This window comes from Ciconia boyciana, chromosome 7 (genome assembly GCF_034638445.1).
Source record: "Ciconia boyciana chromosome 7, ASM3463844v1, whole genome shotgun sequence".
NCBI classification, from domain to species: Eukaryota; Metazoa; Chordata; class Aves; order Ciconiiformes; family Ciconiidae; genus Ciconia; species Ciconia boyciana.
The window spans coordinates 29,938,194-29,955,436 of record NC_132940.1 but is presented as its reverse complement, the minus strand read 5'-3'; the positions used below and the strand labels follow the sequence as shown (position 1 = coordinate 29,955,436).

Sequence of the window (17,243 nt, the reverse complement as noted above, 5' to 3'; positions counted from 1 at the left end):
TCCCCCTCCCCCTGCCTTTCCCCCTGCCGAAATGAGAAATTTGGTTCCCCGTTTGAAATTTGAAAATCCACCAGCCAGCTGCAAAAACCACTCCTGTCCCTAATCCTAGGCTCCTAAGAGAAACATGAAACTATGCAACCCATGACTTAACTCGCTCCTTGGGAATCCCAAGCTACAACATATTGTTTGACAGCATCCCAGCAGTGTCGCTTCCCCCTCCCTCCCAACCCTGGGGCCTCTGCAGCCCCTCCTGGGGCAGCGTGGCGGCGGCGGCTGCCCCGTGCCGGGGACCATGCCGCACTCAGGAGGTGAAGTAGGAGTTCTGCATGGAGTAGAGGTGGTCAATGGGGTTCCCCACTCGCGCCTGGAGTGGCCCTGCATCTGCTGTGGCGAGGAAGCAGTCGCCCAGGTTGCTCAGTGAGGTATCATCGCTATCCAAGTCTTGGAAGAGGGGCTCGGCACCTTGGGAAACAGGGAAGGAGCAGAAGGACTTCAGAGCTTGCTTTCTCCTCCGGCACCTTGACAGTGCCTGATGCCCCCAGCTTTTGCAGCATAAGGATTTAGGGGCGAGGGGACCACCATCTTCCCAGAAATCACTGCAGCACCCATGCGTGCCCCCACCACGCAGCCCCCTGCCATGACCCAGCATCTCTTTGAAGGAGAGAAGGCAAGAGGCAAACCCTGGAGCCTTACCGTAGGGGTGCATGTGGTCTCCGGGCATCTGCGGTGGGGTGAGCCCTTGCCGGAAGGGGTCAGAGCCGTAGACGCTTTGTTCCATGCCCAGCAGCTGCTGGGGTGGGGGCAGAGTGGTATAGGGGTTCAGCATCCCCTCCAGCCCCGTGCTGCCACCGCTGTTTGTCTGGGCTGGAAGATAAGAGCAAGCCATCGGCGCAGCCGGGCTGCTGCTTTTTGGGGGGCCCAGCTCCCTTGGGAAACCCGTAGAGGGCTGGGAAATAGGGAGACCCTGAGCGCAGGGAGAGCTGGATGCAAGGGGGATACCTGAGCTCAGGCGCTGTGTGTTTTGCTGATCCTGCTGCTGCTGCTGCTGCCTCCTGGCAAGCTTCTTCATCTGGCCAAGAAGGGGAAAAAACGGGGTGAAATCATCCACCGGCTGGAGCAAGGGGGAGGGGAGCCCCAGCACCGGCCACTGGCAGGGAGCTACCCCTCGTACCCACCTTTGCTCGCTGGTTCTGGAACCAGACCTGCACCACGCGGACGCTCAGCCCTGTCTCAGCCGCCAGCGTCTCCCGCACCTTGGAGAGAGGAATGACAGTGGCGTCTCAGCCCCCTTAACTTTTTGGGGGGACTTTAGGAGGGGACAGAGCAGCTGGGGCAAGTCCTTGCCCAGCATCCAGGACATCCCTGGGGGCTGGAGGCGGCTGAGCATGGGTCCTTCTCCCCATACCTTCCTGCAGGGCTTGGAGGAGACCTCAAAAGATGCCTTGAACGCCCTCCGCTGCTGCGTGGTCAGGATCGTCCGGGGTCTCTTGGGCCGCTTGTGATCCTTCCCGTCCTCGGCACCCTTCCCCGAGGCTTGGCCCAGTTTGCAGATGCTGTCCTCATCATCACTTTTGCCTAAAGGGGGGGAAAAAAAAGCAGGTCCTTTACAGACAACAGGCAGTGCACATCATTTTCCAGCATGTCCAAAATAATCTGGGGGACTTAAAACAAGCTGGTGTTGGCAGGGATCTTCCTGTGAATGTGTGCGAGGAGCTCAGGTTTGGGGCTGGCTGCCCCATGGCAGCTCAGAGAGGGGGAGAGCTCCTGTGGCTCAGTTTGGGGTCGCTCAGCAGATGTGCTTTTTGGTTCTTCTTTTCCCCAACAGTCTGAGCAGCTTCAATGTGAAACCCTGGGACGCCTGATTTTCCCTCCATCAGACCCAAACCCCTGCTTGCTCCACAGGGATTTCCTGCCAGGCCACAGCTGGAGACACATCTGGACAGAGACACACAGGTTGCATCCACACGAGGGGACAGCAGCCATCAAGGACTGCTGTGCCCCTGGGGCTGTCCCCCAGCCCAGCTGGTGACCAGGCACCTGGTCCCCCTGCCCGGACAGCCCAGGCTGCGGGAGGTCAGGGCGCAGGGTGAGCAGAGATGCTCAGAGAGGGCAACGCGTTAGCCAGGACCTCACAAACCCCTCCTGATTTGCCCCGCCACAGAGGTCAACTCCATTTGGAGCACAGAGTTTTAATCACAAATATAAGGGACACCCTTTTGCCTATATTTCCCCCCTTCTGTGGAGTTTTAAATCTCCTTGGACAGAAGCCCAGGCTGCTTCAAGCTTCACCTCTTGGGTACTTGCTGCAATGTGCCGCTCCGTTGCATTCCCAGGCACTGGTGTATATCTCCCTGCTGCTGTCCGCCGCTCAGGGCCATGGGGCCTTTGGGCAGGAGCTGCTCCGGGAAAGCAGGCAGCGCTGCCCTGCCTCTTACCAGCCCTCCTCATTTACCGCATCGCCACCATGTCAATGACCTCGCTTGCATGGGAGGGTTGTAATGCAGGTTTGACAGCACAGGTCCTTCCCTCTCACGAGCGGTAAATCACTTACAGCCTTTTCCAGAAAGCTCCTTCACCATCCGTTTGGGAATCAATAATGGAGCTGAGGTGCTGGTTTGACGCAGACGCAGGTTGCAAGGCTGCGCTTGGCCCGAGTCCCGTCCCGGGGCTGCCGCGTCTCTGGGAGGTGGGGACGCAACAAGGGGTTGTGAGCCTGGCCCAGAGTTCATGGCTAAAGCAGGCCAGGTCATACCCCATGGCAAGAGCTAATCATGGATCAAACACATCAGAAAAGTGTAAATCCAATGGCAGCCTAGTTGGGAATGGGGAAAGACAGGAGCAGATCTCTGGGGTGAGGGAAGGCAATGATCCCAGGGGAGGACCGAGGATGCTCTTGGGTACCAGTTACCTCTTCCCTCTGTGCTGCTGGGCTGTCTCCTGGGCTCACCAGCCGATACAGAGACCTTCCCTGTGGCAAGGGCTGGGAGGGCTGGGACAGGGAGAGGTCTTCACGCTGGTCGCCCCCAAACAGCCTGGGGCTAGGTGCTGGCCCCCGGGAGCCAGAGCCTTGCTGCTGCCGCAAGCTCCCTGCTTGCTCATGGCACATCCACGGCATGCCCATGGCAGCAGTGGCAACAGGAGAGACAAACTGCTGTTTTCTTGCATCTCCCAACGCGAGGGACAGAGTAATGCAGTAGGTCTGAGAGCCCCAGCGCTGGGTACCCCCAGGGTGTGGAGTCTCTGATGGCTAACGGGGCTGAGCAGTGGCCGCTGCTGCCTCCTTCTCAGTGCCAGTACAAGCAGGGTCTCTGCTCCGCCAAGCTGCCTGCTTCCCTGAAACCTGAAGGAGTTTAATTCTGATGGAAGGGTAGAGATTTTTACAAATATTGGGAGGAGGAATGTCAACCAATGGAGACATTTCAGTGCCTGAATCCCTTTGCACCCTAACACAAGGTGAGCACCCCAATCCCCTCCAGTCCAGGAGGGGCAGAGCCCAGCAGGGGGGAGCCAGAGGCTCATGTACTCTATCAAGCAAATGATGCTCAAAACCCACACCAAGGGGGTAAACCCGCTCAGAGCAGCCCCCCCGAGCCCTCCCCCCCCAACACCTGCTCCCCAAATCCCTCCCAGTGTCAAAGGGAAAGAAGCAAAAGCGAAGCCGGATTTGGCGCGGTATTACTTTTAATTAACTCTCCCTTTCAAGCCTTTCCCCACCGAGAAGGGGGGAGAAATTAATGAGTGTCTGGGGCTGCCCCTGACGTCACCTGGGAAGGGGCCGGGGCGATGGATATTGTGCAGCGTGCCCTCGGTCCGACCCGCCGAGCCCGCATCCTGCCGCCGGGGCCAGGACATTCCTCGCTCGGGAGGATTTAGGGAGAGGAGAAACGTTAGGACGCTTTTAATTGGAAAGCAGGGTCCTCTTTCAGAGGGGCTTGTTTACTTAGGCTGGGCGGCGGAGGCTCGGGGGAGGCAGTAATTGAAGCAAGGGTTTGGGAGATTACAGACAACATATGGCTCGCTTTTTATCTGCGCTTTCTCATAAAGTGGCCTTTGGTGCGCGGCGGCCGGGGGGAGGGAGGGCGGGGGGCTTCAAAGCAGCAAGGGGGGTATGGGGGAGAGGCTGGACACGCATATCACATGCTGCTGGTGAAGGGCATCCGGGATCGGTGCCGGAGCGGGGACACCCCTCTGCATCCCCCGGCGTGGCGGTGGGGTGCCCAGGGGGGATGCAGCAGGAGGGGGCAAAGCTGCACCACGCTGAGCATCCACGTGGGATGTGCACCTGGGCTGGCCCTCACCGTGCCACCGTCCCCAGAGTCACACGACATCCCGATCCCATATTTGGTGGCCACCAAAACCAGGCAGGGACAGCGGTGGGGCTAAGCTACGGGGTCTGCGGGGAGACGGGAAGGGCTGGGACCCCCCAGGCCAGGGGCTGCCAGGGGATGCCAGGGACTTCAGGGTGGATTTCCAACCAGCCAAGGGGTTGCCATGCCCTTTTGACTCCCACACTGGCCCTTTGCATCCCTTGGGTCTCAGCTGGAGTTTCCACCAAAATAAGTATTTCCCCTGGAGGTTTTTGCTAGTCGAAGCTCTTGGTTTGGCCTGAGCCCCTGGCAACAGGGCTGGACCATGGGCTGATGAGTCGCTGGGGAGGAAAAGCTCCCCAACCTTTCCCAAACTGCCCTTTTCCCCCACTAGGAATAAACCCAAACCGTTGTGGCCAATTCACTTATTTTCCTGCATGACGTCTCCTCATTGGTTCCTATTTTAACTGAAAGAGTTTGCACATCCCAGAAGGAAAAAATAATAATTCTTCAATCAATTAAGGACTTTCCCAGGGCTAAGGCAAAAGCCAGCACCAGCGTGCTGGATCCTGCTGCTTTCCTGCCTCTCCAGCTCCTCCAGCGTTGGACCATCACTCATCGGCTCCCTTCAGCCACCTCCTCCCATGGCCTCACTCTTTATTTTTAAAATATCATCACCGTTATTTGGGGGGAAAATTTTTTCTTTCGAGTGAGCAGGGTTGCAGAGCTCAGACAGAGCCAGCCGCAGGCAGTGCTGCAAAGCAGCCGGGCTCTCACTACAGAGGAGCACGATATTAAAGAGAAACATGGGCTTTGGGCAATTTTTGCTCCATCCCCACTGAAACCATCCCTGTCCCCCCACACTCCACCTCCCAGTTGCAGCATCGCCTGCATCTGGCAGTGAGCGCCAGGGTTTGCCGTATCCGTGACCTGCCCCACTTCACACCTTAACAATCCCCTCCTAAATGGGTTCATAATGCTGATTTTTATTTTTTTTAAATCCAGTGCTTTGCTCTAGCAGGGAAAAGACAGGCTCCCCCCAGCTTTCTGGCAGCCCTTTCCAGAGCACAGCATTTCAAAGGTAAATCCTTCCCTCTGCAAAGCAGGTTTTCCCCTGATGACAGTTTTTAAGAGGAGCCGAGCGACCCAGGCGCATGGCGTGGGGCTGCGCAGCCTCGCGAGGAGCGGGGCTCTGCGGGGACGGTGTTAACATGAGGATTTCTGCTAGCAGATCATTTCCACCCCCCCGGCCCCCGTTGCTGGGCTTTCTTACTAAATTTGTCTTCCTGGGAAACGTTCAGATTTGATTTGCATGGACTGTAGATACATATTTTAATGCTGATCTGATGCTCTGGGCAACCTAACCGGCAGTGACACCCTGGCTGGAGCAGGATGCCAGCCCCCTGTCCACCTCCAGTCGTAATGCCACCTCTCCGGCAGCCCCCTTGGCTCTGTGGTGTCCCCGCAGCGTCACCACGCCGGGTCTGCAGTCTGGCTCTGGCCATCAACTGCCTGGGAAGCCGCTGGGGACACAAGATTTGCAGGCTCCCTGCTGCCAGCTCACGTTTTAGCTCTGTGCCTCAGTTTCCCCTCGGTATTAAAAAGGGTGGCTACAGCAGAAGCAGCTCAGTCCTTGCCCTCAGCCTTTCCAGAGTCCCAGGCGGGGATGGTGAGGCACAGGGGAGGGACACAGAAGGTTTAGCCCAAGGTAGTCAGCGGGATGCTTGGGACTGTGATTTTTTTTTTTAGGAAGAAGACTCATTTACAGTGTATTTATACCAGGGGCAGCTCCTCCATTTCCCTGGGCGAGGAGGTGGGAGATGTCACCTTCGGCCAGCACGGCTCTCCCTCCTGCGCCCGGGGAGGCTGTACACCCCTCGGGATGGGGTGCCAGTGCCCTGCACAGGCCAGGAGCACAAGCTCTTACAGAAACAAGCCTAATGGGATGGGATGGTCCGCAGAGCATCCTCCAGCCCTGCAGCTCCTCCGCTGCCGAGGTCCCCGCTCACGCCCTTGCCACCGAGGTGGGAGAGACTCTGGCTGGAGGATGCAAAGGTGCTTACAGAGCTTTTCCCTTCAGACCATGGGGCATTCCCTTCAGGTTCAGGGCAGCGAGCCTAAACCTCACCTCCAGACCCCACCGCACTCACAGGGGCCTTGGAGCGGGACCAGCCGGGGAGATGCCGGGCGCGGGCTGCCCCTTACCGGAATCCGACAGAGCCGGGCTCACCAAGCTCAGCAGTTCCCGCTCCTTCTCGTAGTCGCCCTTACAGAGGAGCTGCCCCTCCTTCAGCACAAACTCGTCGCCCTTCTGCAGGCGCCGCTCACAGACGCAGCAGCAGAAGCAGCGCAGGTGGTAGACACTCTTCTGGGCACGCATCACCAGCTCGCTGGGCGCGATGGCCTCCAGGCACCCGGCACACTTCACCGCGAAGAGCCTGGGGGAGCAAAAGGAGATCCCGCTGGGATGCCCAGCAGCACCGCGGCTGCACCCGGTGGGACAAGGGACGGGGCACCTGTGGTGGGGAGACGGGCATCGGCACAGGACCACTGTGTCACCCCGTTGGTGCTTTGATTGCGTTGAGGGACTGGGCACAACAGTGCTGGCACCCAGCGTAACACAGCACGTGCTGCCAGCTTGCCCTGTGCCAATGGGGGATGCTGCCTTTGGGTCAACTTTAGCATTTTTGGCTGACCTGTTACCAGGTGCTTACCATGAATGCAGTCAAAGGATAAAGAGCCCAACGTCCGGACGCTCCAGGTGAACAGCAAAGAGGCATCAAATCCAACAGTCCAGCTACCGCCACCCCAAGACATGGGACACACCACATCTACGTGAGTTTTAGCAAGGCAACCCTACATGTCCATGTGTCTCCAGCTCATGCCTAGATGTAAGGAGATGCTGGAGATGGCAATGGGGCCAGCAAGCTCATCTGTGCCTCTCAACAAGCACTTGCAGAAAGCATCTGTGCTGTTGGTCACCCACCCTGTCCCTCTGGCATGGGTCACTGGACCAGCCCCATTCCTGCTTGCAAACACATCAGGAATGTCTAATATATCAAAAATCTCCATGGCAGCAAGTTTTGGGTTAAGGCCGGTGACAGATTGAAGTCTTGATGTGTCAAAAGGAAAAGAAAAAGCTCAGCTTGTTCCTTGACATTGATGTGACAGTGTTTAAGGCATCCCTAATTATACAGTTTCCAGGTTTCAACACACTGGCTTTATACTTAAAAGCCAATAATAATAATGACAGCAATAACATGTTAGGTTGAAACAGAGCTTTTCTTTCTCTGACTTTAAATGTCCTTACTGAGAAACTCAGTAGCATGATCAGTGATTTACAGTTGGGGAAACTGAGGTGAGCGGAGCGGAGGTGGCAGCATCAGTGTTGGCTTGAGAGGACTTGGAGGCACCTGGAGCTAAACCATGGGCTGGATGTTTTAAGTGAATGGGATGTTTCCCCCAGTAGACATCTCTGAAGGTACCAAACCAGAACCTCTTTGCCACCCCCAGATATCTGTGTTTTTAGCTTGGGCCCCATAAAGAAAAAGATCACAGTTTACCCAGCCTCGTCCTAAATATCTGTGGGAACTGGACATTATTATTCCTCTGTCTTGATGACTTTGGCCCAGAAAGAGAAGTCAGAAGTCAGCACATATCCTGCAGAGGTTATCTCCGAGCATTGCCCATGTCCCAGCCTGGGGATGCCCCAGGGACCTGCACAGGGAGTGCTGCATCCAGCCTTCCACTGGCCCCAGATAGCTCCCACCTCCATGGTCCCTGTCCCATGTGTCATCCCCGGGGCAGACCTGCGGGGCCGGGGTCTGCGGGGCTCGGGATGGCTGGCTGGAGCTCTGCAGCCACCAGTGGGCTTTCAATCCTTTCTCTTTTTTGGGCTGTTACAAAAAACCACATAGGAAATGAAAAGTGCTGAGTCAGCCCCATTCCAACAAGGAGAGGACCAGATGTATGCAAAACCCTTGCAGCAAAACCATCAGAAAATGGGGATAATTTAAAAAAGTTTTTGTGACGAGCTCTATAGCCCATAAAACAAGGAGATGGGGGGCAGAGCAAGGAACGTGCGTGTCTGTGCCCCAGAGGTAGCTCCCAAGGCGAAGGCACCCGTAACACCAGAGAAGCTGCTGAACAAAAGCTCCCCAGCAGCAAACAGGCATGCATCTTGCTGCAGCCCATGTGCAGCCTCTGCTCCTGTGAAATCCCAGCCAGGCTTCATTTCACCTTTTCATTTCACTGCTTTAGTTGCCCAATAGCTGATAAACAAGACGGTCAGCTGTGCTAACCGCCGGAGGGGGACAGGCAGGCTCCACCGCGCAGGCAGCGAGCCCCGGAGAGTCGGCAGCAGCTGGTTGCATCTGTGCCCGTCCCACCAGAGATCAGCGCTTGCTCGCGTGAAGCCAGTGAGCCCAGGCAAGGCAGCGTGTCCCACCGGCACGAGGAGGGCAGATACGTGCAGGAGCAGAGGATAACGCCTGCCTCCCCACGCCAATGGGCAGGGGCAGCCACAGAGCATCACCTCCTGGTGCCCCGTGCCACGGCTGGTGAGCACCGAGCTCCGGAGGCAAACAGCTGCCTGCCAGATGTGGGCACAGCTGGCGGGGTGCCACGGCACACTGCCACCCACCAGCGGTGCCCACCAGCCTTTGGGGCTGGGTGTCGAGGGCTCGAAGGGCTGGGTATGGGGCCCCTAAATGTACCCCACTTTATTGGCATCGGCTCCCTCCCGCCTTGGGGTCTTCACACAGATGCTTCATGCTGGCACGTGGGCTATGCCTGCTCGCTCCCAGGTCTTCCCAAAACAGCAGCAGCGAGCACGGGGATGGGGTGCATCACTCTGCCTGTGCCAGCCAAGTCCTCGGTGCACTCAGCAAATTGTAGCATCCCCCAAGAAGTAGGAAAGGGATGTTATAGAGCTTGTATAAAACACTTGTTGCTACAGAAAGTGGAAAATCATCAAATAAAAAGTGGAGATTAAGAAGTTTATAATTCCAGATAATGCCATTAGTAACGTTTATTTTTGTACATTCAACCTTAATTTCCCAGGTTAACATACAACTGTCTTCCTCTAAGGTATATATATTTTCAGCGTCCCTGTGACTGCCCTGGGAGAGAGGAATGTATATTCCCTTGAAAGCATCCCTTCTGAAGGGTCATTTTTCCTTGTTCCAGCTCCGAGAAACACAGGCTTGTGTTATTACTTTATGTTTCTGTAGTCGTTTTGTCTTTAATTATGTCTCTTCTATGTCAAAGTGGAGGCGATTTGTATTCATCTGGAAACGCATTCTCATCCTGTTTAAATGAAGTGTAAGCCCTACCTGTTGGGATTACTAACTGCTCTCAGCAATAAAATACTGATAAGCTATTATGTTACTGCTATCTAATCTTCACGAATGAATGTGCCGAAAATCTCTATTTCCAGGGCGCTGATTAGAAAGCCATGAACCTTTGCCAATTAGGCACAGCAGCACCAACCGAGCGATGGATGTTTCTAAGCCCAAAGCGTGTTGCAAAACAGGAAGGTGTGAGATTTAGGTAAATGGTTGCCTAATATTAGACATTAAAGCCATACTTTGGTTGCTGAATAAATGATTTAATTTCCAAAATGCTGAGTCCCCAACAGCTCCCGCTGAGGGATGCCGGATGGATGGGGTGTCTTTCACTGCCCAGTGCAGGACTCCCCCATCCCTGGGCAACGTGAGATGCAGAGAAATCCCTGTAAAACCTTCTCCACAGCATGAAACCATAAAGAGCTCCTTATAACCCCACAATAAACCCAGATCTTAGGCACTAAAAGGTCACAGGCATAAAAACTGTAACCTACCACGGGTAGTAATGGGGAGAGAGCAAAGAGCATTGCTGGTGTCCCAGGTCCCTACAGCCCTGGACCAGCCGTGGACAGTACCAGGTCCTCTACGGGGACTGGGGAGGATGAGTGTGCACAGATAACCCCACACATGGATACCCCATGCATGGATAACCCCATGCATGCCTGGGAATAACCCAACATAGGGGTAACCCCACATAGCATAACTCCAGCATGCATAAACCCTGCATGGATAGCCCCACTGAAACACTTCTGGTCAGCCTGAGATGGGGCAGAAGGAAGATTTTCTTCCAGCCCCAGATCTAGCAATTAATTTAATATTTGTGCCTGAGCAAGATACTCCAGCCTGGATCCAGAGATGTCTTCTTCCATCTCAGGGATCTGCAGCTCTGTTCCCAGCTCCCTCCTGCTGCAAGCAGCAGGCTGCAGAGCAAATACCATCTTTTCTCCCCTCTCTATCTCTTTGTGCCTCCCTGCAGCTGCAAAGGGGACTTCGAGATTACATTCCTCTACAGGAGGCTGCACAGAAGAAGGACTGGCTCTGCCCAGCGACTTCAACAGGTTTTAAACCAAGAAGAAATTAGCCACCCCTAAATTGCAACGGGAGCACCGTCATTTCTGCCATCCGAGGGATGCTGCAGGCTTTAGTTCTCAGTAGATTTTTTTTCCCTCCGTAGCAAGCTAAATCAGGCCTGGCTGGCAGCCTTTGGGTTTGTTTAACCACGTACGAAGCTGGCAGGTGCAGGGACAGGGTGACCTGCTCAGCACTGCGATGCTTGGTGTAAACCCAGCCTGCCACGGGCAGCTCAGTAAAAGCCTCAACGAAGCACTGACAGTGAATATTCGTAAATAAAAAAAAAACCACTCAAGTTAGGAAGAATTGGAACTAAAATATGGTGATGCAAGCAATTTTTATCACAACATACAACCTTTTGTTTCTGATCTTAAAAATCTTCCTCTTCCTGTATTGATTAATCCGCATTAAAATACTTTTTTTTTTAAATTCAGGTCCCCTTTGAAATGACAATCTGCAGTTTTGAAACAGAAAGGTGGTGGTGGTGGGTTTCAAGAAAATCTTGAAACAAAATATTTTGCCATTTCCAAAAGCGCAACATTTCAGCTCAAAGACCCCCAAGCAAGCTAACTGGCATTACAGACATCCACCCTTCCCCTAGGACACAACCCCACATCTCCATGCAATTATTCCTCTTCCTTGAGAAAGCCATCCCAGACCTCTGCCTTGGGCTTTCCATCTGCACAGCATCACTGAAACCTAGAAATTTCGACACGTGGCCGAAGCCACCTCTGGGGCGGCGCATCCTGTCCCCGGGGCACCGATGAAGGGGGAGCAGCGTGGGCAGCCCCGGTTTCCCATAGGAGCCGCCACCCCCTCTTTCTCCCTTTATTTTGAGGTGACAGGCTGAAAGGGGCCGTGATTGACGGGCGCTTCCCGGCTGCTGTCTGTCTGCGTGCGCCGCATACAAACACGGCCCTTCGGAGCCTCCCCGGGGGGGTCGGCGGGTCGGGGACGCCGATATTAAATACTGATGGACAAATCTCAAACGCCGCGTGAAGGCTTGGTTCGGGCGGCGGGTAAGGCAAGGCAGCTCTGCTGGGGGAGGGATGCTTTCCTCCCTGCCCGCACCAGCCTGGCCCGGGAATGTGATGAGAGGGGCAGGGGCAGTCCCCGAGTGACCCCACGGGCTCCTGGCTGAGGGCTGGGGTGGGCACCGCTGGCACCGGTCCCTACCAAGTGGTGCAGGCAGCTGCCCTGCTCGCCTCCCTGCCAGGGCTGCCCGCAGCAGATGCATCCACAGAGACGCTGGGTTTTCCAGCACCTCGGTGCAGAGACCTGACCAACTCATCTCCTGCTCTCACCATGGCCCAGGAGGAGAAGGAGCAGACCCTGACTGACCCATCAGAGGTGCAGGGACCTCCAGCCCGGCCATGCTCACAGCCATCCCCAACCGACGGCTCTCTGGAGAGCAAAGTCGTGACCCCCCCCGGAGCCGTGACCTTGGCACAGGGAAAAGCCGATGGCCACGCACGGCGTGAAGGGCACGGGGAGGAGGCTAACGGCAGGCGCCGGCAGCAAGCCGCAGGGCTCTGCAGGGAGCGAGGATGCCGGATTGAGTTGTCTTGGCAGCAGGTCAACTTCTCACTCACTGTCACCCCTTGGAAGAGGGGATGGCAGCACCGGGTCCTCAACGGGCTGACAGCCAGTCGCTGTCAACCCTGCACCCATGGCTTGGGAACGAGTTGCTGTCCTGCTGCCGCCAGGCTCCCATCACCGTGTCCCCCTCTCCGGCCCTTGTGGGGCATGGACCGCTGCTGGGACAGAAGGGTCATGGATGCACCCCCCGTGCGTGCTGCCTGCGAGGGCATCCCTGTCCACAGTGATGGGGAGACCACATGGACCCTTGGCCCCGGAAGAAGGGATGCCAAGGCCATGGGAGCAACTAGGAAAGGGCTGGGTCCATCTCAGCGCTGCGGAGAGCAGGCTGGCATGTCCCGGGGATGGGGAGAGCAATTCGGAGCACAACTCGGCACCAGTGAGCCCTGGGGACCTCCAAACCCACCCTGGGTCTGCGGGCTCCCGGGCTGACAGAGGAAAGCACCCACAGCCACCCTCCCCTTCCCTCCCTGCGCACGCCGAGCCCTCGGAGAGCTCTCCAGTGGGACTGAGGAGGGATGTTTTCCCTGGGGCTGTTCTCCTGACCCTTCCCAGTCTCCCGGCTCCCCCCCCCCGCCCCGAGGCAGACAAGTGTTCGCTTTACTGCCTGGCAACGGGGCCGGGGCTAAGCTTGCTAAAATATGAGTGTTTTTTGGCTGGAGTACCAGAAGGCTGCAGTCCTACAGAGAGAAAAAAATTGAGCACTCCATGCCATGGCTCCAGAAAGGGGGAGAATTAGGTTTCACACCGAGCAGGCTGGACCATGGCATTCTTTAGTTAATGCTTAACAAACGCCCAAACAAAAGCGGTCAACTTCGCTGCATGTTTGTAAAATGTATTCTCAGCAGATTTGGGTTTATTGGAGAATTCGCTCGCTTTGCAGCAAGTGGCATTTTCCTTTTTTTTTTTTTTTAATTTCCCTTCTCCTTCCCCCCCGGCTCAAACCCTTCTCATTCCTGCTGCCTGAACGTGTCTTCCGACACTTCAAGGGGACATGGCAACCGGGCTGAAATGGGCTTATTTCATCCTGGGGACTGATGTGAGCTCGCCTCCACGGCCCCAGGGTGTGAGCTCTCCCCGGGGACCAGCCAAGCCGCTGCTGGCAACCGAGATGGGGACTCCAAAAAACCAACCCTTGGCCTCTTGCAAATCCACCCCTGAGTAGTTGGCTGGCGGCTCTGCTCTCCGAGAGGCCGGGGAAAGAGAGGAAGGGAGGTGAAGCCTGAGAGTCCTGCTTTTCACCTTTCTTCACCTAACTCAGCTCTTTCAGGGTCCAAACGTAGTGGTCCTACTCCATCCAGCATCCCGCTTTGCTGTGCATCCCAGCCCCGCACACCTCCCTGCCTCAGAGAGCCCGTCACAGCGGTGGATGCCAACAAGCACAGCTTGCTTTCAAAGGCAGAGCCACCGTCAGGGATGGCTGGGGCACAGAGGAGGGGGACAGCCCTGTCCAGGGACCACAGAGGCTTTGGAGGGGTTAAACTGGGGGGTCCATGCATGGGCATCCTGCAGGAGCATCCCTAAATGAGCTCCTGCCCTGATCCTCACTGGCACCCAAGCAGCTCGCGCATCCCCTCCCAGTGCCTGGTGCCATGGCAGAGGACCGGTGACAAGAGAGTGCTGGGGAGGTGGTGGCAAAGGGGAATGGGGGGCAGCAGAGGAGGAGGGGGTTGCCGCTGGCCTGTTTAACCCTCCGTCTGCTACATGTGAACCACCCAAGCCTTCCCAGGAAAGGGCACCTTCATCCCTGCCTCCTGGACAAGGTCCAAAAGTGGTCACTTAACACCCCCCGGGCCCTCCAGAGACCACGCCGGGACACGCAGGGGCACTAGAATGATAGGGTTAAATAAACAGACAAAAGAAGCCTTCCCAGCAAACAGCCGCTGCCAAAATACACTAGCAATCCTCAAGCTTCCTCTACACCAAAATAAAAGGTCAAGCAAGTGCACGGCTTCTAAGACTGCTTTAAGTTGCTCCATTTCTGATCAAGGACATACTAATAAGACTTTCACCAACAAGGTGCTCTAGGAGCTGACGCTTCTGGGTCCCCTCCAGGCCCTCGGGGAGTATGATAAAAATCCCCTACTGACTTCAGGAGCATCCAGAAAGCGACCTCCCGGACCAGGCCAGAACAACAAGACCAAAATGCTTATTTTGCTCCCCATTTCCCCCAAAGGCTCCTTGTTTTTGTGCCCCCCCCCCCACCCTCCATAACAGTGTGTAGCATCAGGCAGGGAGCTGGCCCCATCACAGCACCGATCGAGCACCTGGCTTTTGAGGCGGGAGGGACACGGGGGAGAGGCACACACGATACTGCGTCCAAGCCCCAACGCCATCCCAATGCAGACGAACCAAGGATCGATCTCATCCAGCCACAGCACGGCAGTTCTGCATCCCAGCCGATGTATCTCCCACCAAGCCGAATTTCGAGCAGTGACCCCCTCCCCCACTGTGCCCCCAAGAAAACAAGGATAATTGAAAAACCACAATATCACTAGTCAAATTTAATATTGAGAGTGAGTGAGCGGGAGCCAGAGGTCAGAATTAATTACACCCCACCATATTTCAGCACGCTGCCGCGGCTCCGTGTCCTTTCCTTGGGGAGCAGTGCTTCCACAGAGAGGTCGACAGACATTATTAGAAAGGACTGATTTAAACGTACCCCCAGGAGCTTTTCAGCTTGTCTCTTCAGAGCCTTTGTTTGTACTGAGATTAATGGGGAGGCAAATGATGGAAAAGCAAAGTCACCAGGAGCAAGAGGATGTGCCATCGCCGCCGCCACCACCCCGATTTGGCTGGCTTTGTAAGCGGGGCAGGAATAACTAGGAGAGAAGGAAATGCTGTTTGTGTCATTCATTTTGCAGATAAAACATGATGATCTTGAAACCTTTTTTTTTTTTTTTTTTTTTTTTTCTTTCCAAGAAACAGAAATCCTGGCTAAAAAATCCTGCGGGCTGGTTTTCCGACACCCTTGGGGATTTTACATACCCACTGTCTTTTCAACATGCTGTACCACTGTGGGGGAAGGAGCTATTTTCATTCTGTTCCAGCTTAGAGTACCCCCCTTGTAAGTCATTATATTTGCCTCTGAATCTTTTGTAAACCTCCTGTGGAAAACGAATATAGAAACAAAACAAAAAATTAATTTTTTTCTATTTTCCATTCAGAATTTCAAAAGGAGAGTTACAAAAAACAAAAGAAAGGAAAGCATTCAGACCAAGCGGGGAAGTTGTGAAATCTCCTTCCTCAGGGACAGCCAGCACTCGACTGGCCCCAGCCCTGAGCAACCTGATCCAGTGTCCAAGCGAGCCCCGCTCCCAGCAGAGGTAGGGCTGGGGACCTCCAGTCCCTTCCAGCCCCGACTCCCCCATGATGCCATAAATTCATCTCCACCTTGTACCAACAGATTCAAAAAAGGATCAGAAAAATCCAGGGGACCAAGTCCACCCCCAGACTGGCCCCACAGGTCCCACCTCATGCTTAGGACCACCCAAATCCCTGACTGCCTAGGGCAGGGCGGGCTCCCCTGGCTTTTGGGGGGCTCTCCCAGAGCATCACCATCGAGGGCAGCGCGGGTGGATGTGCACTGGGTCCAGCCATGCCCCAGCACTGGGGCTCCCGGCTGCTCTCAAGTCTCCTAGGCTACAATCAAGGCTTGCATTTTCCTTTATTAAACAGAAAACCCATGTTCCCCCCAAGGGCTCTCCGAGTATCTGGGGATGGGGCCGCGGGAGCTGCTGTTTCCCAGGCATTTAAAATTCACAGGGCGCTTGTGCTGACGTGCCAGTGTGGCAAATTCTCATTAGGAGGCGGCCAATATCCTGTTGAGCTTCCCGGCGCTCCAGCAGCTATAAAAATCGCTCGGCTGTATAAAAGCTAAACAGAGTAAACTAAGTCGGACATAGAGACCAGCTGCTTCGGACCAGCTCGGCAAACAGAGATCCATGGGAGCACACCGGGCACTGCTGGTGGGGAGATATCAGTCTCCCGGCTGGGTTATTTCTTGCCTTATCTTTTATTTCCATGTACCCCAGCTCACCCTCGCGTAGGGTTTTGCATAAATATCATCTGCGTGTGTTGTCAAGTTGTTGGGATGGGTTTGGGTTTTTTTTAAATAGCATTTCCACAATGGGAAGCAGCTGTTGTGGTTAACAGGCTGCTCCGGAGCAAAAGCTGCGCTGCACATCGAGATATCTCAAAAGAGGCATCCTTCATTCATAGCTCCGTGCACTAGAGAGCACTATAACATGTGTTTCGATGAAGTTTGTTAACTACTCGGCTAAACAAGCGCGCTGCAAATGCCAGAGGAATATGCTCTGGAATGAATGGAAATATTCATCTAAAAAGACATTAAATTTAAGCCATCTTTTTTTCCCCCCCGCCGCTGATCTCATGTTGCAGCCCTATTCTAGCGTGTGCTCTCAGGCTGGGGTTTCGGGAGAAACAAATGCTTGGGGCACGTTTTGCAACCTCAGCGGCACCCGAGACAGGGCTGCAATAACAGATGACGGTGTGCGGGGGGGTTTCTCATGCCATCGGTGGCCCGGGGACCCGCCGGCAGAGGCAGCCCGGCGATGGGCAGCCAGGATGGGCAGCTCACCGACCGGGATCCCGGCAAGCAACCTGCTCCCAAATGACATCTCATGCATGGAGAAGGAGAGCTGCTCTGCCTTTTGTGGGTCTGAGCATCAGCTCCCTGGAGGTATTGAGCATCCTAGAAGAGCTCAGTCTCATAACAAACAGGGGTAAAACCTCAGGAAAATGTGATTATTGAGTGTTTAAAATTCACTTTCTTTTTTAGAGCTTCTTCCTCTTCAGTCTGGGGAAGTTTGGGAGGAAAGTCTACATTTTTAGCCAACACTCTCTTGAAAATTCAGTTTTACATCAATGTGAATCCAAACCTCTTTTTGATTTCTCTGTA

At 55.1% G+C, this 17,243-nt stretch overlaps 1 protein-coding gene across 3 annotated transcripts in view; it reads right to left on the bottom strand.

Annotated features, from left to right (window-relative positions):
• Positions 1-301: 301 nt before the first annotated feature.
• LMX1A (LIM homeobox transcription factor 1 alpha) overlaps positions 302-17,243 on the bottom strand; it is a 44,592-nt gene continuing 27,650 nt past the window's right edge. For all 3 annotated transcript variants that reach the window (XM_072867648.1, XM_072867647.1, XM_072867646.1), the window contains 6 exons: positions 6,513-6,745; positions 1,406-1,575; positions 1,176-1,253; positions 1,000-1,069; positions 694-864; positions 302-462 (listed from right to left, as the gene is read on the bottom strand). In XM_072867648.1, coding sequence (XP_072723749.1) covers positions 302-462; positions 694-864; positions 1,000-1,069; positions 1,176-1,253; positions 1,406-1,575; positions 6,513-6,745 — 883 coding nt within the window. The remainder of the gene's footprint in view (positions 463-693; positions 865-999; positions 1,070-1,175; positions 1,254-1,405; positions 1,576-6,512; positions 6,746-17,243) is intronic.